Raw genomic sequence first — 24,492 nt, 5'->3', positions numbered from 1 at the left:
GCTGAGGGGGTGGGAGACGGCGGCGGAGACCCGCGGTCAAGCCGAGCGCTCGGACCGGAAAGAGACGGCGAGGGCGGGCTGAGCGACAGCGTGGCGGGCCTACCCCATCCTCGCAAACATGTACATCAAGCAGGTGAGCCGGCGGGATTTGCGCAGACCGCAGTGTGCGGTGCGGCCTGGGCCTGGCCGGGGCGGTAGGTCCAGCCCTCCCCTCCCCGGGCCTGGGGGTTCTGCACCTTCACATCTGCCCGGCCCTCAGCAGGGGGTCCGCGGGCTTGCGGCGGGCTCGGAGGCCTTTTCTTCGATCTTTTCTATCCCGGGGGGCGGATCGAGGTCCAGGCTGGCGGAGGTGCCCCCGGCCCGGCCACGGTTCAGGTCTTTCCGCCGGCTGGGCTGGTGGTGCTCTCTCTGTCTCTCTGCTCCCCTTTCATTCATTGCAGGTGTGAAGTGGCGCTGGGGGTTCTCTTTCATGGACCCGAGACTTGTTCGCGGGGCCCCTTGGTACGCCAACCCCGGTGTCCCGGCTGCGGAGGGCTCGTACCCAAACAGAGGGCTCTGCTCAGCTGTCAGAGGCATCTTTCAGCTGTTCAAGTTGTGGGGTCTCTTCTTTGCTTTGGGGTGCTGTCTCAGGCCCCCGGGCATGAACCATTTCACCTGTTATACTTCACCCTTGCCAAAGGATCTATGGCTGGTGCTCAGTTAAAAAGATCCTGGTATGGACCTTTTTAAAACAGTTTTTTAGGTCATCTTTATATTACTTCCGTAGTATCCCTGCAACCGCTTTAGCAGCAGATTTTTGTTACTGCTTTCGTGCTGCTACATATGTGTGTTCATACTAAGCCTACCAGGATTCTGATTTCCTGGTGGACTCAAAATTGACCTGTTCCTGACACCCTGCAGGTGTCTTTTTGTAAGAAGAATACTTACTTAACTTTGAAAGTGCATGTTCTCCACAGATACCAGGTTTTCATCTACTGTTTGGCTGACTGGGCAGTGTTTCAAACGCCTTTTGATCGTGTTTTTGTAAATCACTCTTATCATCATAGGTGGGCACATTGCTTTAAAGACTTTGAGTAAGAGTTTTTGTTCTCCAGATTTGAATTCCCAAAAGCAAACAGCAGTGAAGATACATAGAGTAAGAGTCCAAATTAACTCAGAACAGGAGAAACGTTTCATTTTGAGGAAAATAGATGGAAGATTGGGTGGTCAGTAACCAATACTGTTATAGGAGCTATGAAAGAGAGTGTAACAATGTGTGAACATGAGAATAAAAAGAATAAGAATGAATTTGATTCCATCAGTATCCCTTATTTTGTTGCTTTCCAGACGTTATTCCTGGAATTTGAACATTAAAAATATTTGTCTTAATCTGAGTCTATTCAAGGCAACGAAGAAGTAATGAAGTTTCAGAATATATAGGATGGATGAAGTGATAAACCATCTAGAGAAAAATTTTGGGGACAAGATGGTGGTGTTCAGAGTCTGCATGTATCACACTCCCGTGGTGCCTGAGTGAAAGTTGTGCCCAGTACCTTGTGGTAAAAGTTTATGCTTCTATAGCAGTATTCAAGAAATAAGAATTGGTTGTTTTTATCATTTTATAGAGACTTTCAGGTTCTTATGAGACTCAAGTAAATTAATTATTCCAATCCAGATGTTCTTAAAATATTATGGGAAAAATGTAGTAAAGACCAACTTTTTCGCCCATTCTTTTAATTTCTCCCCCTCCCCTTGAAATCTAGTGAGTTTGGAAGCAGCACTGTTTCAAAACTTCTGGGTTTTTAAAAATATTTTTTATTTAATATGTAAAATCAAAGTGAATGAACGTAGTTGCTGTGGCCTAGGGTGAGTGGCAAGACCTGAGTAAGATATTCTGTTCCTGCTTTTCCTTTGAAAGCTGCTGGCACAGAGCTTGCTGCAAAAGTCTCCATCTGGTAGATGAGGCAGACTGGTTTTTTTAGGGAGGGTTGGGTGTTTGTATTCACAGCCACAGTGCCTGGGTCTTCAGTCCATACATTGACTTAAACCTGCTTTCTGTAGTTTGGTCCATTAGATTCTGAAATCCTTGATTGCTTCCAGTGTAGCTGATCTGAATACAGTGCAGGTGGTTAGAGAAAACTATCTGGCCTGAGGAGAGGGAGCACAGACAATTGCGGTTCAGAAAAGGTTTAGGTAGGCAAAGTATTGAAGGAAGCTGTATTGGAACACTATTCCTTTTCCAAAATAGCTTCTGCTTCAATCTGATATTTGATGGTCAAGGACTAGTAATTTTCTGCCTACCTTTAGCTTCAGATTCCAGTAATGAAATAATTTTGCAAAGAGAATTTGATGGGGGAGCTATAATGCCTGGGAAGAGAAGGGCTCTGTTGAATTCTGACTAAAACTTAATTAATACCTTAAAGTTTTATTTCATTTTGATTTTTATAAACTCCAGTGTTTGAGTTGCTGTCTGACATGGCATTTTCATTCAATATTAGCAAGATGGTTTTAATCCATTAGTACAAACAAGTGATAAGAGGAATTTTCCACAGTAATATTTAGTAGCAGGCTGTCATATAATGGGAGAAAGACTGAGGATCAAACTTGGCATAAATAAATAGGGGCATTTTCTTCTCCCAGTCAAAACACTGGAACTTTTTTTCCAGTACTTCTTGTGGGCAGAATTTTTCTCCCAACTGTTTGTGTAATGCTACCAGAATATTACAGAATATGAATGCAGTTCTGAAGGTAGTTATTTCTTGAGATGCTGAGGTGTCCACTTAATAGAGGCTTTTGTAGTAGTGAGAAAAGGCTTGCTTAAATGTTTACAGTACCACTTCTGGACTTTTTCCTGAAGTTTTGTATCTGCTTCTTGAATAAAAAGTATTATGCTCATTTTCTGGAATATGGGCTACTTTAATACTTGAGGGTGTGAGAGAAGGAATGACATGTTCAGAGAAAGAGAAAATGGTGATGGGACCATAGACCTTACAAACAAAATATCTAAATAATTTCGTATCTTAAGCTTCAGCAGTAATAGTATTGAGGAGTATCTTGCAAGATGGTTTTGTGTCTTCTTAAGTGATTTTTAGTGTATTGTAGCTGTCATAGTGAAACACTGCCACTGTTTTAACTGTATCCTGTTTCTCTTGGGGAAGAGCTGGGCAAAGAACACAACTATTAAATGGTAACTGTAGTCCTGTTTCAAGTGTTCTTGCTGGAAGATCTGCAAATGTCAAACCTTCAGGTGGCTGCTGCATTTCTGGTGTCGTACTGAGCAGAGCAAAGCTGCCGTGCTTTCAGCACAGCTTTGATGTATGAAACAGGTTGCTTGGTGTGGGAAGTTGGATCAGTTTTGTTGCTATGCAGAGCTGAAATTTTAGGATATTGTAACTCTGTACGTTGTATATTACTAGGCCTGGCAAACCTCAAAATGCTGCTGAAATTAAATAGTTGAAATTTGATGTGGTGCTTCCAGACTATTTGCTTCATAGCTCCTGAAGTTATTTGTGCACATTTTTATCTTGTTAGGCTGTGAATTAGTAGAACCAAGACAAGCTTGCCTTTTTATGTTTCCCTCTAGATTGTGCAGTAAAATGAGACTATTGCATGTGAAATAGGCAGTCTAGTACAGTTTTTGCAACCTGCAGTTGCACTGCTTGGAGAATTTGCTGTAAGTAGATTGCATTAGAAAAATTAAATATAAGTGCTTGTTATATTGAGTTTTCTTTCCTATATATGATACTTTAGGCAAACACATATTTTTGTGTGATTTGTTAAAAAAAACTCTTGGAACTCTCTTGCTTGCTATGCTTTGGCCTGCACAAATACCAGCATCTCTTGCTAGGGGAGAAATCTGTCCCTAAATCGATTCTTAGGTGAGGAGCAAGTTTCATGTAAGTTCTCATCTTGAGATGAAAAGCTGAATGTGTGCAGGAAGGGCAGGTAAATTAAATTACAATTGATGTAAATATTTTGTCAAACCTTACAGTACAAAAACTGTTCAAGAACAGAGAGAACTTTGATAAAATAACTTCTTCTTCTCACCAGGTAATCATTCAGGGTTTTCGGAGCTACAGGGACCAAACCATTGTGGACCCATTCAGCTCCAAACACAATGTCATTGGTAAGTTCTGATACTTGCCTTTTAGCACTAGTTAAAATTGCACGTTTATTTCAGGTGATATTCATGTTAGTCTCCTTTATAGTTTTTAATAGTCGTCTTACATGTGATGGTTGTATTTTCTGTTTTGGAAACTTCTGTACAGTTGTCTGTAATGTACCACAAGGCCTGCTCCACTTCCAGCAAACAGCTATTAACATTCAGTTTTGCTGGGAGAAGAGCTGAATCTTCAGAAACAGAGTGAGGTTCATAAACTCCTTCCTAGGTGCACATCTCTGTATCAGCCAGACCTCCTTTACAGGTTCTCCTTGCAGGAAGAGCAGCAGAGAATTTGTATGGGGGTTCTTATTTTTTTTTATCTATGCAAGTGTCATAATTTTTATAAATAAGCACACCAGCAGTTATGAACTTGTGCAGAGAAAGAAGATCCTCTTTCTTCCAGTTTTAAGGGAATGAATTTCTGGACTGTAAACTGTCAAAAAGTGTAAGTTTTAAAGGGCAGTTTCATAAATAACACGTATTTTAATAGCACATTGTTGTCCACCATTCTCATACCTCTTCCTATTTCTGCCTATGGACGCCTGGCGCTCCCTTTTTGTTTGCGTTGATTTTAGTGATTGTGCAGCAGCTTTTGAGACTGCTGACCCAACAGCAAACAGTCAGTTTCGGACATAAAATCTTAATAGCCAGGATTTAACTCTGGTACTAGGAGTAAAAACATGCATATAACATGAATAGATATCTTGCTAAGTAAAGTTATTTCCTCAGGAGCTAAAACTTTATCCAGGTATTAATGTTTTTAAAATACACTAAAAATTCTGTTTCATTTAGGGTTTTTTTCTTTTTTAAAAAGAATGCCTTGTAATCCCAAGTAGTTTTGGGGATGAGGTGAATCTGGATGGCATGTAGGCAGGCAGGGATGAAAAGCCTGGGGTGTTCATTGCTGCTGGAAGACAGGTGGGTTTGAAACAGATACAGCAGGTGCTGATGCTAAAGAGAAGACTCTGGGCCTTGCTGAAACACTTTGGAATAAACACTGAAATTATGTTGGTGTAGTGCTCTGTTCTTACACCTTTATTTTTCTATATAGAAGTAGCACTTATTCCAGTCTTCTAAAAAAAACACTGCAGGATTAACAAGTGGAGTATTAAGAAGTTAATGTGCTATGTGAAGTTCATACAGCCAACCTGAACGCACAGGCAAATGGTTTCCTCTGGATAAATGTTCTGGGGCCAGGAGAATTTGGCTTAGGTCTACTGTTCTTATTCATCAGAATATCAGTATAAGAAGCAAAAAGCCCGGCAATAAATACGATTGGAATAACTATTATTCTCATTGTGGAATAGTATTGGAGTTTGTAAATCCAGGTAATGTGTTTGAGTGGACAAAGGGCTACTGTCCTGTACTCAATGACTAAGTGATCCACCTACCAAGTTCACCTCATTCCCTTGAGATTTCATTTGGCTGCGTTATATTTGGGTTCTGCTCTTGAATATTTTTATGTAGTATTTAAGGTACATTGCACTGTTAACCTATGTCAACTATAACCTGTGCTATACTTTGTGTTTTAATTTTCAGTGGGAAGAAATGGATCTGGAAAAAGCAACTTTTTTTATGGTAAGCATGGATTTCTTATTAGCCAAGGGATGCTGAAGATACCAGGTTTCTTTGCTTGTTTGTGCTAGAATTTGGTTTAACAAATTATCCTCCTCAATAAGGAGTGGCAGATTGGAAATTACTTGACAGTGATGAAAGGCATATCTCAATGCACTTGTTTAATACTTAGTCCAGGTTTTTCCCTAGAATTCAGCTTCTCTTACTAAGGGCCTTCTAAGGCTTTCAGTTGGCAAAAGTATTTACAGGAGAGTGATTCTAAAAGTTGCCCACCATGAAAGATGTTCATGATATTTGCAGTAGTTTTAGACATCCTTAGTGGCTAAATTCTACTCCATAGCAGTTTAGCACAGCTTAATGTAAGGTTATGAGGGGGATTGTGTGGGGTGGGAGCACTAATGGAAGAGCAAAGATGCTAATTAAAGGTGTCAGTAGTCTTTGTGACAGTTGTGTTTATAAATTGCTGTGTGCTAAGTATTTTAGCAATATTTTTAGCCTAGCCTGTGTGCTGCGTATATGTAGAGGAAAGCTCATGAATTCCTACTTGTTCAGCATTGTTAATGATTATGCAGTGAACCAGAAATGTGGCAACAATAACTACTTCAGATAAATCCTGCTGTACAGCAGGTCGAGTGATAACGATCCAGCAAATTAAGGTTTTTAATGAAGAAATATTGTAAGATTTTAGCAACAGCATGACTGTATTATACAACAGTAAACCACTGTGTTTTGAGTTAATGAAACTGCTGCATAGCTCCCTGAAGGAAAGAATAAATCTTCTGTTTCTTTACTATTTCATTACAGCAATTCAGTTTGTCCTCAGTGATGAGTTTAGTCATCTTCGTCCGGAGCAGAGACTGGCTTTGCTGCATGTAAGTGAAGGTGTATAACAACAAAAACTAAAGAATAAGCTAATGCATTTGAATGGTACAACAAAAATGTTAAAATTGCTGGGCTGTGGATATTTTAAGCTAATTATTTTGAAAGCATCTTTCTTTGTTTCCATTGGCAAAAGGGAATTTATTACACAGTAATACATTATGTTGATAATGCACACCAGTGAATGTGTAGCCAAGATTTTCAGAAATAAAAATATGCATGCTGGATCTTATGTAAATGCTTTTGCATCTCGAGTCCTTGAAAGGAAGGGGGAAGTGGGGTCATCAGGGAAAAGAGAAGAAGAATGAGTTCAAAATCTTTTATAAGGTGGCAGTTGTCTAACCAAAACATCTCCTTTCTTAGGAAGGTACAGGTCCTCGTGTTATTTCGGCATTTGTGGAGATTATATTTGACAATTCCGACAACAGGTTACCGGTAAGTTCAGTGAACTGCTTTGGACATAGATTATAATTTCAGACTCAAGTAGTCTCAGTGTTATGGAAGACTTCAGTATGGTAATTGCTTTTGAGTCATTTCTGGTAAAAAGTGCCATAAACATTCTGGGTTAGTTACAGCTGCTTGCAGTAGGTATGTGTATTTACTGGCTTTTGTTTTCTTAAGATTGATAAAGAGGAAGTCTCACTTCGCAGAGTCATTGGAGCCAAGAAGGACCAATATTTCTTAGACAAGAAAATGGTGACGTAGGTACTTCTTTTTCTTATCTGAATGAGAATAATAGTATTCCTGTAAAATTCTACAGGCAAACCCAACACTTGCATCATTAGCATGAAATAATTTATTTCTGTTGTGTAATATTGGGTGTCAGTCCTTGTGCAATAGACAGCAGACTTTGAATTTGCAGTTTAATCCATCCATTGATGGGGTGTTTAACTGCTTGCATAGTATTTCTTTCAGGGCTTTTTAAAATAAAAGTTACCACACTCTAGGTGGTTTTATATCCTTCCTTGTGATATCTTTGCCTGTATTTCCCTCCTCTGTGCTTCAAGGTCCTTATTTCTTAATCTCTTTCCAATTCTATAGTATTTTAGATATTTTCCATTTTTATTCTCTCATTTCATTTTAGTATCACCATTTTCAAATGAAGAAGCTTCTTCAAACAGAGCATGCATTGCACACGGTGGTTATATTATGTGATGTGTAGTTGTGATACTTTACTGCGTTTTTACAGCTGTCATTTTTATTATAAGTTTTTAATGGCTTCATAATAACATTTCAGGAAAAATGATGTCATGAATCTTCTTGAAAGTGCTGGATTTTCTCGCAGTAATCCCTACTATATTGTCAAACAAGGAAAGGTAAGTCTTTTTCACAAAGTAGAAGGAATCACTGTCAAGGGTATCAATGTTTCCTGGATGCCAAACTTAGTTCAATTATTTCAGAAGTAAACCAAAACCTAAATCTACTGTAGTTGAAATAGTTCTTGTATGTAGCTGTTTCTTTGGCAGATGTTACTGTTTTAGTAGTTTATGTTGATTTTAAGAAAAAAACCTTAATGTCCGTAAATGTTGATATTTAGTAAAGGGTTTGTGTCATGGTCATCTTTACAATGAGGTTTTTTTCCATATAGTTAAATACAAAGCAGACTTGATTCCTGTGACTATTTCAGTGTAAATTCAACGATTTCTGGGCCTACAGATGAGGCAGCAAAGTAATGGTAGAGAATTAGAGGTTAAAAAGTACTGTCAGTGGACAATGAGTGGAAAATGCAGAAGTACCAAAAGTGCACATCAGGTAAAGGGCTCATGGCATGGCCTGTCTTAACTGGTCTTGAAGACCCAAGCAGCTTACTAGAGCTTTCAAAAGACACCCACATCTGCAGACAAAGAACAGACTACTTGTAATGGCTCACAGGATGGATCAAAGAGATGCTGGTAAGTGTCACCTCCAAAAGGTTACTGGAAGGCATACTTAGAGAGGAATGCAGGACACTTGAGGAGCACTTGATGTCAGGAATGCTAACCCATAGTACAGTCTGCCAGATGTTTATCAGGACATATTTTCCTATACAGTTGAATATATGTATTTGAAAGAAACAGCTTGAGCTGGAAAGGCGCTTGTAGTGAGGATTGGTGCACACTATTTAACAGCCAAAATACACATACTGGTTTTAATATAAGACAAATAAGAAACAGTTACCTTCTTACAAAAGCATGCAGCCACTGAAATTCTATTAAAGGGAAATTAGTCTTACGTTGGGTGTAATTGTATGACTGATTTGATGTCATATTAATGAGTGTTTCATGCTGTGAATTATTCTAAGATTTGTAATCCCTACATTTTAGTGTGGTTTTATGGAGGCACTTAAACTCTTTGATTTAGTACCAGGACTTAAAAGCCCAAGCTTGAGTTTCTCTAAACATAATTTTGAGTGGTTTATGATTTCTTCAGTGTACATAATACTTGTATCCTGAGTTTTGGCAACAAATGGTAACATTTGAAAAGCAATAAATTTCATTGCAAGCAGAATACTTGCTGTCCTAAACTAACTGTCTCAAAAAGAAAGCAGGGTGGTGTATGCTGTGTGTCTGAATCTTCCTGCCAAAACCTCAGGCAAGCAGGCAGAGCAAAAAAGTGCAATCTTTGATCTGTTGTGGTTAGCCATACATCCAGAGCAGGTTATTGAAATCATAGATCTTGAATTTTCAGATCAACCAGATGGCCACAGCTCCTGACTCTCAAAGACTGAAATTACTGAGAGAAGTAGCTGGTACCAGAGTGTACGATGAACGTAAAGAGGAGAGTATTTCATTAATGAAAGAAACAGGTAAAATTTCTAAGAAATTATTGCTTTATGCCACAGTAAGTCAATTAACTCTAAAACTTCAGGCTTTTTCAGTAAAGCTAGATAGATGTTGTTCATGGTATGTTAAACCATGCAGAGCTTGTCATATTTCCTCCTTGAATTTCCAATATCTCAAAAGGTTTAGTAAGTTACCTTCTGTGTGCTTTTAGTAATAAAACTTTTTAGCTAAGCTAATACAGATAAATGTACTGCTCAAAATATATGAGTGATGTCAGCTGGCAGTGATCCAAAAATCAGGATACCTACTGCTGTGCAAACACTAAAGTTCATGTTTGTTGTACAGTCTATAATATTTTAAGTGTATGAGCCAAGAGAGTATATGCTTGTGTTGCATTACGTAACAAGTATCAACAGTTCTGCTGTTAGGATGGTTTTTTTTGAGAACTTCTGTATATGGGGTGTATGAACATTTCATGTATGTTGACAAATAGTTAATCACTGGAGTAGATTCAGTGGCTGTAAAGATGAGAGATTATATTACAGCATTTAACTGAATTTCAATCTTGTCATGCTTTCTAAAGAGGGCAAGAGAGAGAAGATCAATGAGTTGTTGAAATACATTGAAGAGCGACTGCATACTCTAGAAGAGGAGAAAGAAGAACTGGCACAATACCAGAAATGGGATAAAATGAGGAGAGCATTAGAATACACCATTTATAATCAGGAACTTAATGAAACCCGAGCTAAGCTTGATGAGGTAAAGTATCTTGGCTAGTACAAAATGTAATGAGCTGTTGGTTTGTTTTTGCTACCATCCCCTTTTGTTCCTTGATGGAGTCCTGACAGTGTTAAGGAAACTTTCCTGTCCAGCCACCCAGGAGCCACTCTGGCAGTCACAACCACACCACCTGAGCTAGGACTGAAGCCCCTTCCCAGCACAGGTGCCTCGCTTGACTCCCTGCACACCACGCTCACAGTCAGATCAGATTTCCCATAGCAGAGTCTCACATGTCTCGATCCTTAAAATAATTGCATCTTGATGCAGTAACTAAATAACAAAGGAACAGCTCAAGCTGGTGCCTCCAAGGAGGGACTCCAGCAAAGGAAACTGAGTTTTTATCCCATCACAGTAGAAGCCTGGGGCTTCCCATGCCCTTTGTTGTGCAACGGGACGTTAGTTCTCTTCCTGTGGCTTCCGCCACCCAAAACTCAATCTGCAGCAGTCCTCAGCTGTGCACCGAACTACCTGCACTGTATGTACTCCTCAGCATCACTGTTCTTCACTAAATAATTTCTTTCTGGAACTACTACTAAAACAGAATCTGGCTACTTAAGCTATTGGTGATATTTCCATACAGCTTTCTGCTAAACGAGAGACAAGTGGAGAAAAATCCAGGCAGCTGAGAGATGCACAGCAAGATGCTAGAGATAAAATGGAGGTAAAAATATTTTTAAGGGCTCTCCAGAGGTGTGTTTTGTTTGTGGTTTTGGGGATTTTTTGGAGGAAGGAGAGAGGGAGAGGGTGAGGGCTGGTGGTGTCTAAAATTATATTAAATTCTGTTGCGTGCGTTCATCCTGTTTGGAAGCTTGGGGTTTTTCACACATCTACTGTATTGTGATCTACAGAATAATGATCTTGTGAGTTTTGATAAATAGTGAAATATTCCTTCAGTGTTTAAGATACTGCATACTTAAATTTGCATAGGAAATAGAACGGCAAGTTCGAGAACTGAAGACAAAGATTTCTGCAATGAAAGAAGAGAAGGAGCAACTTAGTGCTGAAAGACAGGAGCAGATCAAACAGAGGACTAAATTAGAGCTGAAGGCTAAAGATCTACAGGATGAATTAGCTGGCAACAGTGAGCAAAGGGTATGTAACAGCAGTGAAGTCTTAAAATGTCACTGGCACAAGGAAGTATTCTTGTACACTGAGGTTTTGGTTTTAGACTGGAGCCTGTCACTGTTTTGTAAGGTTTGGTAGATTAGTTTAAATACTAGCTTTAAATACTGCTTTGTTTGACTTTCAGAAAAGACTGCTAAAAGAGAGGCAAAAACTTCTTGAGAAAATCGAGGAGAAGCAGAAAGAACTGGCAGAAACAGAGCCAAAATTTAACAGCGTAAAAGAAAAAGAAGAGAGGGGAATTGCTAGGTCTGTGGCATTCTGTACAAATTTTATCAATGCTATCCATCTGCAATTAACAAAAGCTTGTACATGTTGCTTGACAGTGGGGTAGCTACATGCACTTGGAGACGGTCTGTAAAAAGCCTGCTTTACTGTTGGGATGGGAACAGTATTTGGCAAAATGATTTTCTAAGCTTAACCACTTCTTGTGGATGATTTTATTTTTTATAACATGATCCTTTTTGTTACTGATTTGGTGCTTAAATTTTAGAGCCTGGTTTGACACGTCTTGAAAATTCTAATTGTAATTCTTAATGCTTGCTTTTAATAAATTCAAGATTTCTTTATAATACAGCATGTCTTTCCATTCTCAAAACAGACTTGCACAGGCTACACAAGAAAGAACAGATCTTTATGCAAAACAAGGTCGAGGGAGCCAGTTTACTTCCAAAGAGGAAAGGGATAAGTGGATAAAGAAAGAGCTGAAGTCTTTAGATCAAGCCATCAATGACAAGAAGCGGCAGATTGCAGCTATACACAAGGATTTAGAGGATACAGAGGCAAACAAGGAGAAAAACTTGGAACAGTACAGTGTAAGTTTTCAGCTTATTCTCAGTCTTTTTGGGAGAAGGGTTAAATACTCAGTCTTGGACAGTCAGACTTCAATGCATATTTATAAGGATGATGTGACTTTCTGGTTGGATGTGGTCTTTGAAAAATGCTTACTGAAAACCTGCAGATAAGCTTTAAACTCCTTTAGCATTGCACTAACTTCACTCTCTATGTTGGCTTTGCCTTCTGGTATTTTCCCCAATATGTTTGGCCTCAGTTACCAGGAAGAGGCTTCTATCTGCCTTGCTCTTGTCTACATTGAACATAGCCACGTCATAGATAAGTTTGTTACGTTCTTATAGAAGTCTGTTGATTGTTTCCACTTCTCTCATTTTCCCCAAGCAAGAGGATCTTTTTAACTATGCAGCAGGCACTGCACCCTTGTACCATGGTTGCAGCTGGTTAGAAGTTGCATCCCTAGGCATGTTAGAAGATTAATCTGTTATTGTATTACCTGCATAACTTAGATTTTAATTTCCATTCAGAAACAGCTCTTAGAGTGCAAATACAGCAAAATAATCCAAAGATAGCATTCCTGCTAGGAGCTCCAGCTGTGAAAACAGTGCTTTTATATTGAGAGAGCATACAGTGCCAATGCTGATGGTGTTCTTGGTCTTTGTGTAATATACCTACTGAAATTAAGGGTCAATCTGACACCAGGGAGGAGTGTAGTTGTACAAAGATGATGGTGTTCTGCTAAAACACTTCTTGATTGGGACCCACGTTATCAAAGTCGTGATTCTCTGAGTTGGTGAATGAAGAAAACAGCATTTACCACTGGCTGACTGCAATTGTACTGGACTGCTCAGTGGTAATTCTATAAAATTGAAGGGGTTCAATTTGTTGTGGATTTTGATTCCTTTCTATAAACATGTCTTGGTTTCCTTTTCCTCCTCAAGGAAGGTTGATTTATGCTTAGGTGAAGAGTTGTATAGCTTTTTGTTGTTCAAAGAGAAGGCATCTTGGGTGAATGTGATTGAGAGCTTGCAAGGTTAGTTTGGAGTGAGCTGGCTGTGTTTTTAGAACACAGTTACTTCTCCTTGTACACATATAAATTTGTAAACACTATTGAGTGCTAGCCCTGAGCTGCTTTGAAAATGGCAGGTGTTAAGTGAGCAAAGGGAGGATGTCTGTGCATTGGCTTAAACAGCACACTGTTGACAGCAGCTGTCTTGAAAATCTAGTACTGCTGGGAGAGCAGGCTGAGACTTTTGACTAACAGCAGGTTGACATGGTACACAAGATTAGTTGTACTTATCACAAATGTCATTTCAGAGCATGATTACACAGAAGTTATATGTATGTTAGTTACTGTTTTGATTCCAGTTCTTGCCGTGACTTACAGGGATCCATTTCACTTTAATGCCCAGAGGCACAGCTGAACTCAGTGCCTGCCTTGCTATCTGTGTGGCACCTACACCTTGTTACTGCTTCTTTACAAAGCTGTCTTTTTTCTTAGTGCTTTTGCAGTTTGTTGTAAACTGGTTAGAATGTTTGTAGGACTTACCTGATTTTTTTAGTAGTTCAGTATTGAATAAAGTAAAGGGTTGGTTGTTTTTGTTTTTTTTTTTTTAATATAGAGAGCTGTAGTTTCATACTGTTCTTTTCTTTGTGTTAGAAACTGGACCAGGATCTTAATGAAGTGAAGGCTCGTGTTGAAGAATTGGACAGAAAATACTATGAAGTGAAAAATAAAAAGGATGAGCTACAGAGTGAAAGAAAGTTAGTAATTAATTGAAATATATCTCAATCTCACTTAATGTGAAGGACCCCAACTGTGTAGTTTTTAACATGGCATGTAGGTATGTTTTTTAAATATGGCCATGTATGAACTTCTGCACTTTGCCTTCCCATTAGATTAGCAGTCTTTAAGAAAATAATAATAAAACTTACAGATTGCATTCACACTTACAAAATTTTATTGGTTTTGTTCTGTAGTTATCTATGGAGAGAAGAGAATGCAGAACAACAAGCTCTTGCTGCAAAGAGGGAGGATCTAGAAAAGAAACAGCAGCTTCTCAGAGCAGCAACAGGAAAGGTAAGATAACCTTGCTCTTGAGAATCCCTTGTGGAATCTCATTCTTAAGGGACAAGTCAGTTTTATCTGAAAGATATAAGTTATTTTTTAAATTATTGTCTTTCTGTCATAATTAAGTTTGACGAATTATATTTTAAGCTGAATTTTTCAAATATTTATAGTTCTAGAGCTACTTGAAAGTGAGTTTTGCAAGCTCAAGGTAGTTGATATAAGGAGACTAGGAAGAAATGGAATGTTTTTAAAATTTCTTCTGATACCTTTTTGCTTAAAAAAAACCCAAATAAAAAAAACTGAGAAGTGATGGATTCTTATTTCAGTATCTTCTGTTAGTGCTGTAGGTTTACAGGAATTTGGCAAAAAAGAAGGTTACACCTGTTACAAAGTTTAACGGTAAAATGAATATTATGCCCACACGTTTTAGCTGCAATACAGTAATTAGTTGTATTTTAACAGGCCATTTTGAATGGTATAGACAGCATAAACAAAGTTTTGGAGCACTTCCGTCGAAAAGGCATAAACCAGCATGTTCTAAATGGCTATCATGGAATCGTGATGAATAACTTTGAATGTGAACCAGCTTTCTACACCTGTGTTGAAGTCACTGCAGGGAACAGGTAATTATGTGCTCTTTAGTGCAGTGTCACAATTCAGTTGTTGTTGCAAGCTGCTACTGAAATATTATTGTTTTGAACTTCATGTCTTGCCTATTTTTGTCAAAGGGCCTTCTATATAGCATGATCAAACTGCTATTCCTTTGTGAAGGAACTAAGAAGAATTCTGCCTATTTAAATATTAGTCCTAGCTGCTCCTGACTTTGTCTAAAAAAAACCTAAAACAAAACCAGAGAGAAAAAAAGAAAAAAAAAAACCAAAAAGGCCCCAGACCCACACTCTTGACACTTGATTGGTGGTGAGACTTACATTGAATAAAATGGACAGCATCTTCTAGTGTGGAGAATTCTACAGTAAGCAAGGCTGACGTTTCAGTAACAGTAAGAACTATTTCATTTGCACTAGAAAATCTCATGGTTGAGAATGGTCTCTAAACTGTCAAAAACTACTGTTTAAAAGCTGTCTGAAAAGATGTTGAGTGTTAATGAGTCCGTGTAAAATGTTTTCTAGAAGAAGTAAGTGTCTGTTGGGTGATCCACCACTTGCTGCAACATCTAATTAAAATTGTCTTTTTGTGTGATCAGTCCCTATTCCAACTCATGAGTAGTCATAAAAGTTCTTGTTTTAATGAAATGTAGGTAGTGGCGTAAGAGCTGGAAAGAGCACAGAGGTGACATGATCTTGCAAAGTGTCACATAGAAATATTGATGCTACCACGACTGGAATGCAGTGGCGCTTCTGCAACTTCTGTTTCAGTGTGAACAAGGGCGTCTCTTCCAAGCACTTTTCAGTTCTCTCTGAATCCTGTTGTGCCCCATAATTTGGAAAAAGCTGTAACAAGCAAGCAACTTGCAAAGAAAAAATTGCTTATTTCAGTCCCTGTGGTGCTAATCCTCGTAGTGCGCAGGGAGGTCGGTGAATGTGGTCTGTGTCTCTCTGTGTGGTGTATAGAGGTAGCAGAGACAAATTCTGTAGATCCATGCAGAGAGGGAGGGTTGAACGTTGTGTATGGAAATGCAGGACAGAGGTGTGTACACAGTGTCACTGTACATGTATTGAGCTGCTCTTGGCTGGATGGTGGAATGTAAAGGTGTTGGCTGATCCCATATTAGCAAAAGTGAAAAGAGTATCTCCTCTTGCTTTTTCTAAGGCATGGAATTGAAAATGCAATGCAGCTTTATAGTGATGTGTTATTTAATGGTACCTGCATGAATACTGTCTGTATACAAATGTTTGTCCTTTTAGAATAGTAAAGTTTAGCCTATTTGTTTGGCTTGTTAAATAGGTTGTTTTATCACATTGTGGATTCTGATGAGGTCAGTACAAAAATCCTAATGGAATTTAACAAAATGAACCTTCCTGGAGAAGTTACTTTCCTCCCTCTGAACAAGCTGGATGTTAGAGATACTGCTTATCCTGAGACTAATGTGAGTAAGAATTCCTTTCAAACCTACCTTTGCTTCATAACTACAAAGCCTCATGTTTTGAACTGTGTACATTGCTTATTGCCCACCACTTGCTTTTCTGGTGAATGCAGTTAAATACTACTTTTAATGTATGCTTCTCAACATAAAAAAACTCTGTTACAGAGAAGCACTTTCCTACGAGATATCTGCTCTTTATTAACTGCACTTTGCAAGTAAAAAGGCAGTACTAATAAGTAGAGTTTTATTGTAACCTGATAATCAAGAATTACTTAAATTGCTGAATTGTAATTCTGTCACTTCAGGATGCTATTCCTATGATCAGCAAACTGAGATACAATCCAAGATTCGATAAAGCTTTCAAACATGTTTTTGGGAAGACTTTAATTTGTCGTAGCATGGAAGTGTCCACCCAGCTGGCCAGAGCTTTCACAATGGATTGTATCACTCTGGAAGGTAAATACTGCAATTTTATAAATTATTTATTGTAAAAATAGGATTCCTGGGGACATGGGGCTCATTAAACTTTGTCTGTTCAGTGTTGTCAAAATAAGATAATTAAAAATAATAGTATACTTGACTGAGATGTATGTACAAGGTTGCATTTGGTTAAGTACAATGCTTAAAAATACAGAATTTCTCGACAAGCTATGGAATTTTCTTAGGATCTAAATGTTAGTAGCTATGTATCTCCATCCTGAGAATTACAAGGCAGATTAGGTTTGCATTTATCCGATTTTTTAATCCAATTTAACAGGTGTTTGTTTTGCTGGAGTGTTCATGGTGTTTTCCCAAGGTCAAGCCAGTGTTTAGGGTGTGAATGAATGGCCTTAATTCCTGATAAGGGCAAGGTGCATTCTTCTGTGCAACAGATTGTTTACATGTTATGTTCTCTGAAACAATCTATATCTCTTGTTAATTGCCTGTTTTTAAGAGGGCGGATTCCCTGCAGGCTTATTGTTGTCTTTTTGTGTCTTAAAGTCAATCTGAAAAAATTTCTAAGGGTGTCTGAGGAGGAAGTTATTAATTTTTCAGTATCAGCATACTCTACAAGCCACAGATGCTGCTAATTACTTCATCTCTCTATTTCCTCATAGAAAACTTGAGATTTTTTTTCCAAACTGGTAGTGCTAGGCATTTGCATTTTTCCCTTAATATAAGTATTTTTTTTTCCTTCAAGCTGCATGGGTTTCAGAAGTTAATTAAAAACAAACACAAAAGTAAGCCCATGCTTAAAGGAGATCATAGCAGTCTCTGTTCATCTTGAGAGAGGGAATGCACTTAAAATGAATACAGAAATAAACATTTCCCTAATTACTGTAAACATATGATTGCTGATACAGTCAGTGCTTTTGTAGGTTAGTTGAAATGTTCTAGTTAACCTGCTCAGTTGCGTTGTAGAAAGTGTGCTGGACTTTTTGGCAAGCATGTAGTGTGCACTTTATGTCTCATTCTGTTCTGCTCTTAGGTGATCAAGTCAGCCATCGAGGTGCTTTGACTGGAGGTTATTATGATACCAGGAAGTCTCGGCTTGAATTGCAAAAAGATGTTAGAAAAGCAGAAGAAGAACTTGGTGAACTTGAAGCAAAGCTCAATGAAAACTTACGCAGGAACATTGAAAATATCCTTTTGTTGTTAGTGGGGAAGGTTGTGTGGCAAAGCTTTTGTTTAGTGTTTACAGTAATAGATGAAAAACAGGAGACAGACTTGTTACATATTAGCTGTGGCATTTCTTTTGACTGTTTTGTGTGCAGCCTAGTTCTCTGTGTTACTGTATTTGATATTGATCTTTAAAACTTAGAGATGAGGTTAAACCCTAGATAACGAGGCTTTCTATTCCTTTTAGAGTCTGTTGTAGTAACTGCCATAACCAGATATTCTTGTTATCTGTATTAATCTTCTCTGCTTCTTCTGACTCAGGCTGTATTTTTAGTACTTGTGTCCTGAATTGATGTGTTACATAGTCCACTTACACTCTGCAGGGGAGATGGGAGAGCTTTGTGTTATAATAAGCTCTGAGTTTCTTGACAGTTTGGTCTTTCCAGTCTCTTTGCACAGTGTCCTTTTGAGATCCAGTATCTACAGTTCAGGAGTAAGGGAGATTTATACCGTTTCCTTCTGCATCACCCGGGTTGTTCTGTCCTACAACCTGGACTCCTTTGCTTGTTGACCTGCATCTGTGCATTAGAGACACTGCTGGGACAGCAAATAAGCAGAAGCGTTCTTCTAAATGTCATGTAAAATAAGCAAGGAAAGCTTCATTTAGCTTAGTTCTTGATAAGTGACTTGATAAGTTGATAAGCTGCTCAAGTAACTTTTGCTGATGATCTTTGAATTTTCCTCTACAACTCATTATTATGGTTTGGTGGAGTTTTGCTTTGTTTCTTATTTTGATGACAGATGAATATGTCAGACAGAAAAAATTGAAGGTACTAGTAGGTATAAAATGATTTTTAAAACAAGGACAGAATTTTCCTTAGCCCACAGTATGGATTAATAATGAGATTGATCAGCTAATGAACCAAATGCAGCAAATTGAAACGCAGCAGAGAAAGTTCAAAGCCTCTCGAGACAGTATTTTGTCAGAGATGAAAATGCTGAAGGAGAAGAGGCAGCAGTCTGAAAAGACATTTATGCCTAAGGTTGGTATGGGGATATTGAAAGTTGTTACTGGGTTTATATTGTTTCATTAATGTTACTGATAAACTTGCATTCCTTTCTGGTTAATATTATAATACAAAATATGAAGAGATAACTAGAGATTTTCCACAAAAATATGTTAATATAAAGGTGAAATTCATATAAATCTGAGGATTGCTTTGAGGAGTGATTCTGTCTAATATCTGTTCCACAGCAACGTAGCTTGCAGAGCTTGGAGGCAAGTTTACATGCTATGGAGTCAACTAGAGAATCATTAAAAGCAGAATTGGGGACAGATTTGTTGTCCCAGCTCAGTCTTGAAGATCAGAAGCGTGTGGATGCTCTTAATGATGAAATCCGACAACTACAGCAAGTAAGGAAAAGAAAATGTCTTGCCATTAAATGTAGTCCCTTTCTTATCAATAAACTTGTTTTTGTCCTTTTGTATGAAAAGTCACTTAGGAATATAGTGTCATTAAAGTAGTGCTTCATTAGTAGTAGGTAGGTATGTTTGAAGTTCTCTCATTTGCAAAGTGTATTTGCAAGTTTTCTCAAACACTGGGTGAATTTTGCCAGTTGATTGTGTGAGAATTAAGGCTATTGGTGTTGGAATCATCATAATTTTCTTGCTATTGACTTTCCAACAATAAATACAAATAGGTATCATCTGAAGGGAGGATGCACAGTATGGGAAAGGAAAACAATTCCTTTAAGGACGTGATAGGGGAGACAAAACTAAGCTTCTGGTTGACACACATGTTGCTGGAAAAATACTGCTTCTTAAATATACTCTCTAAAGCATTTCTGGGTTTAAGAATTGGGTTCATATAGAAATAAAGATTAATAAACTCACTGATCTGTGCAGTTGACTTTTACACTAGACACCTTATTTGTTTTTTCTGTCTGTTAAAATTAGAGGAACAGTCTAGAGAATTGTGATATTTTAATACACAGAATTGTGTGAAGAGTAGGTTTTTTTGGGGTTGTGGTTGTACTAGTTTCTTTTTTTTTGTAACAAGGAAAAAATGGTCCTCGTCAGGTAAGGCAACTAATACACTACTTTACTTTCTTCAGGAAAACAGGCAGCTTTTGAATGAGAGGATTAAATTAGAAGGCATTATCACAAGAGTTGAAACATATCTCAATGAGAATCTGAGAAAACGCTTAGACCAAGTGGAACAAGTAAGGATTTCCTCTTAAATGTACTTTTGCAGTCTGGTTTTGGTTTATTTCCAGGGCTAACACGTATTAAATAATTTTATAAATACTCATTTGTTACTCTGCATTATCTGTGATGGGTTTGCTTCCATATGTATAAACTGGGATAAACAGTTAAGTGTTTCTTTGAATTTCAGTACAGTAAGTTTTTGACAAAAACTACTGTGAATACAATCCTGTGTATAAGTAGAACTATCATAATGACAGATTTGTTTGAAAGTCTTAACTATTCTCTAGAACTTTACTAAAATATTGAATGTTGTATGTATATAATAGTTACATGTAGTTATATGAAAGGATGGCTTGTTTGTCTGGCTTATACTTATGTTCCCATTCCTGCTGAAGCTTGGTGGCATTTATTTATCCCACAGGAACTGAATGAGCTTCGAGAAACAGAAGGTGGCACAGTTCTTACTGCCACAACATCAGAACTTGAGGCTATCAACAAACGAGTGAAGGATACACTGGCACGGTCAGATGGTTGGTAACATTATGTTTTGGAAAGAAAACTCCTCCAGGGTTTTGAAAGTTCACACATACCATATTTGATTGAGAAATAGACCATATTGTAATTAACTTGTGTTGGTGGTAATGGGCTTCAGGGCATAGTACTTGCAAGGCAACTGTCCTACAAGCAAGATCTTGTATAATTGTTCTGAATTTTGTCTAACCCATTTAAAGCTCAGCTGCTGTCAAATAGACTATCACATCTGTATGGCTTGAAACTTCTTTGCTTGTCTTCCAAGACTTGAACAATATGACTGTAGTACATTTGTTTGGGGGTTTTTTAAGCCATATTCTCGAGGGGAAGAAAAGAGGGATTTTCAGCCTTTTGCCTGAAATTTAACCTGTTCCTTAATAGATCTTCTTTAGTTTATCTTTTTGTTTCATAAATACTTTCTTGGATCATTGCTGATCTTATGCAGGCGTGTAAGAGTTACAACTTTGGATTTTGTACTCTTGCTCATTATTGCAGATCTGGATAACTCTATTGACAAAACAGAAGCAGGAATTAAGGAACTTCAGAAGAGCATGGAACGCTGGAAGAACATGGAAAAGGAGCATATGGATGCCATTAACCATGATACAAAAGAACTTGAAAAAATGACGAACAGGCAAGGCATGCTTCTCAAGAAGAAAGAGGAATGCATGAAGAAAATCCGAGAGTTGGGTTCACTTCCACAGGAGGCTTTTGAAAAGTATCAGACTTTAAGTTTAAAGCAGGTAAATAGTGTCCTTGGTTTCATGTTTCACAACCTGAGATGTTAGTGTCACCTGCATCTTGGGTGTCAAATGTGGCTAGAATTGCAAGTCACTTTGGTGTGTTAATGTTTTCTGTTTTCAGTTATTCCGCAAGCTGGAGCAGTGCAATACTGAACTGAAGAAATACAGTCACGTTAATAAAAAAGCTTTAGATCAGTTTGTGAATTTCTCAGAGCAGAAGGAAAAATTGATAAAAAGACAAGAAGAACTGGACAGGGGTTACAAATCCATCATGGAGCTGATGAATGTCCTTGAGCTCAGGAAATATGAGGCTATTCAGCTGACTTTCAAACAGGTAACAAAATGGGAACCGTTGTAAAGACACTGGTGCTGAAATCAATCAAGCTGTCCCATGGTGTAGCAGCAATATGGGAAGAAGCAGATACTAAATAAATCTATACTGGGAGAAGGCAGTGTCATGTAACTTCAGGCTTGTGGGTTTTTTAAGTACTGAAAAATAAATAGGCTACCATTTTCAATATGTGCCCATCTCCAATACAACTCTAGCTTTTCTTTAAACCTTTTCAATACTTCCTGTCAAGTGAGTTCCTATGTATGCTGTACAACCCTTTCTGGGAACTGTGGCAAAAAACTGCACCAAATCCCTTCTTAGATTTAGTGAAAGTAATTCTAATGTTGACAAAGGATCTTCACTACGAAGTCTGTGAATTCTTCTCTTTAAAGGTTTTTTGCTTAACTGAAGGTTACTAAATAAATCTTGGTTTTGCTACAGTTCTATGTTTTAATTGTACCATTTTCTTGTAAAAAATTTTGAAAATTCTCATACTACAAAAATGGTTGGTTTGGCTCTTTTTTTAAAGTCAAGCTTTGTACAGCATACATTTCTTCTGCTTAAGAATGTGGATCTCTGCTTTGAAGCAGATACTTCTTGTGCTCATGCAAAAACCGCATTTGATTTCACTCTGTAAAAATGAGTTGGTTTATTGACTGTTTCTTTTTCAGGTGTCAAAAAATTTCAGTGAAGTATTCCAAAAGTTAGTACCTGGTGGCAAGGCCACGTTAGTGATGAAGAAAGGAGATGTGGAGGGCAGTCAGTCCCAGGATGAAGGTGAAGGCAGCACTGAGAGCGAAAGGGGATCTGGATCTCAGAGCAGTGTTCCATCTGTAGATCAGTTCACTGGAGTTGGCATAAGGGTAAAGAAAAATACTTGTTTTTCAGTCCCCTGCATGTTTGTTTAGGTTGCCTTCGAACTATATTTTAAAAGGCAGCAGTTAGTTGATCCTGTTTGTTTAAAGCAAGTGATGCTGTGGTTCAGTGTTATGGAATAACCTTGCTGTTGCATTGTTTTCTTAGGTATCATTCACAGGGAAGCAGGGTGAAATGAGAGAAATGCAGCAACTTTCAGGTGGACAGAAATCTTTAGTGGCCCTGGCCCTAATATTTGCCATCCAGAAATGTGATCCAGCTCCGTTTTACTTGTTTGATGAAATCGACCAAGCCTTGGATGCCCAGCATAGAAAAGCTGTCTCAGGTACCTGTCTACCTTTTATAGTCTTCATTGTAGTTGAAGGTAATAGTTTGTATTCTCATCCCTGATGCTTAAGAATAAAGCTTTTAATCATAAAAGCACATTTTTGAGAAGCCCGGGGTGTGTTTGGGGAAGGTTTCATGAACCTGGTTTTAGGTAGAAGCTCCATTTTGTTACTGCATCTAAAAGGTCTCCTTACTGCACTTAAGTGTGTTGAAAAACAGTCCTGTTTTGAAGTCTAGTTTGATATTAAAAATTAATGGAAAAATGCTTATGCTGTTTTTATTGTAGAAGTTTAATACCATAGTAGGTTTGCTGAGTGGCTGGACTTATCGGAGTCCATACTGCAGTTAATGATAATACTTGTATGTATTATCTGGGAAGTAAAACTGGTATAAATACTTTCTTGATTTGTGAGTATTTTGCTTCATTAACCAAAACCTCATTTTGAATAAGGCAGAGTTTTCTATTCCTGTCTGTCTCACTTTATTGAGAAGATTACATTAATAAAGAATTTTTGTTTTCTTTTTTAGATATGATTATGGAATTAGCTGAACATGCTCAGTTTATTACAACAACTTTTAGGCCTGAACTGCTTGAGTCAGCTGACAAGTTCTATGGTGTAAAATTCAGAAACAAGGTAAATAGTATGATAGGCTTTTCGGTAAACACTGTAATTAAAATAAGTTGTGCATTTGAGACTTAGCAAGAGTTCAAAGTGAATCAGACTCACTTCAGCTGATCAATTTCTAGTTCTGTTGTGGTCTTCTATGTAAAGTTCTCTCCTTCTTGAAAGAGAATTTAAATACCTGCAGATGTCCCATGTCTCATTCTTTAAAGGGAGTTATAAATTGGTCATAGACCTGTTGCTGAGTCCTGGAGCCTTTGGAAATGTCTGTCTTATTCTGTAGGAGGTACTGTAATAACTGAATGCTTCTTTGTTCCACCAGGTCAGTCATATTGATGTGATCACAGCAGAAATGGCCAAAGACTTTGTAGAAGATGACACCACGCATGGTTAAAGGAACTTGTAATTACTGCTTATTTGGAAGATGTGTATAGTGCTATGTTTATGCCAGGGACCTGTACATTTAAAATATGAAGTATTTAGTCCTTGTTTAAAATAGTTTTTGAACACACATTTTAACCAAGACCCCAGAAGGCTTAGTTTCAAATGAGCTTGAGTATCTGTTTTGTCTCTGTTGCTGTATTTTATAAGATAATTGTTAATGTTACCTTTATACAATACCTGTAGTTTGGAAATTTTATTCTCTTCCTTCAAATCTTTTGTAAAGTGTTTGTTGCTGTTTTAAAGCTTTTCAGAAAGTGCTAGCTATTTCTTCCTAAGTATAGTTTTATCATTTATATTGCCTCACATGGTTTTTTTTAATGGCTTCAATTAAAATGGTTGGTTTTATGGCTGTAACTTGTATATATTAAGTTTTTGGGTTATATTGTCTTTCTGAAGAGGAATCCACTGAGATGAAGTAAACACTTGGGTCATATTAGAGTGGGGTATTTCAGAATATGAGACAAAGCAGTTCTCCCAAACCACTCCTTTTTCCCCTTTTCTGCACATTGCCAGTCCCAGAAGAAAACTGCCCCAAATCTATGCTTGTCCAAATCCATAGTGTTCTGGTTATTGATCTGAAAAAAGGGTAAGTATCAGAGAATCCTGGAAAGTCTGACAAAACCCTAGAACTGTATCAAAACAA

At 37.9% G+C, this 24,492-nt stretch overlaps 1 protein-coding gene across 1 annotated transcript; it reads left to right on the top strand.

Moving 5' to 3' along the window:
- Positions 1-24,203, top strand: SMC3 (structural maintenance of chromosomes 3). Its single transcript, XM_048311151.1, has 29 exons — positions 1-133; positions 4,030-4,105; positions 5,681-5,719; positions 6,521-6,588; positions 6,959-7,030; positions 7,217-7,296; positions 7,833-7,911; positions 9,263-9,380; positions 9,941-10,116; positions 10,718-10,798; positions 11,065-11,229; positions 11,387-11,508; positions 11,861-12,074; positions 13,712-13,815; positions 14,032-14,131; positions 14,585-14,745; positions 16,028-16,169; positions 16,472-16,622; positions 17,635-17,787; positions 18,657-18,808; positions 19,021-19,179; positions 19,881-19,988; positions 20,396-20,504; positions 21,001-21,248; positions 21,370-21,582; positions 22,251-22,442; positions 22,603-22,780; positions 23,311-23,417; positions 23,728-24,203. Exons 1-29 carry the CDS (start codon positions 119-121, stop codon positions 23,797-23,799), a joined length of 3,654 nt encoding a protein of 1,217 aa, XP_048167108.1. The 5' UTR covers positions 1-118; the 3' UTR covers positions 23,800-24,203.
- The last annotated feature ends 289 nt before the right edge of the window (positions 24,204-24,492 follow it).

This window comes from Corvus hawaiiensis, chromosome 8 (assembly GCF_020740725.1).
Source record: "Corvus hawaiiensis isolate bCorHaw1 chromosome 8, bCorHaw1.pri.cur, whole genome shotgun sequence".
NCBI lineage: Eukaryota > Metazoa > Chordata > Aves > Passeriformes > Corvidae > Corvus > Corvus hawaiiensis.
This window is presented reverse-complemented; position numbering and strand designations above follow the sequence as displayed.

What these genes read in the sequence shown, in the direction of transcription:
- SMC3 (XM_048311151.1), top strand. An exon ending in CTGGCAACAGTGAGCAAAGG is followed by an intron (nt 11,230 to 11,386) that starts GTATGTAACAGC and finishes TTTGACTTTCAG; the next exon opens with AAAAGACTGCTAAAAGAGAG. An exon ending in TTCAGCTGACTTTCAAACAG is followed by an intron (nt 21,583 to 22,250) that starts GTAACAAAATGG and finishes TTTCTTTTTCAG; the next exon opens with GTGTCAAAAAATTTCAGTGA.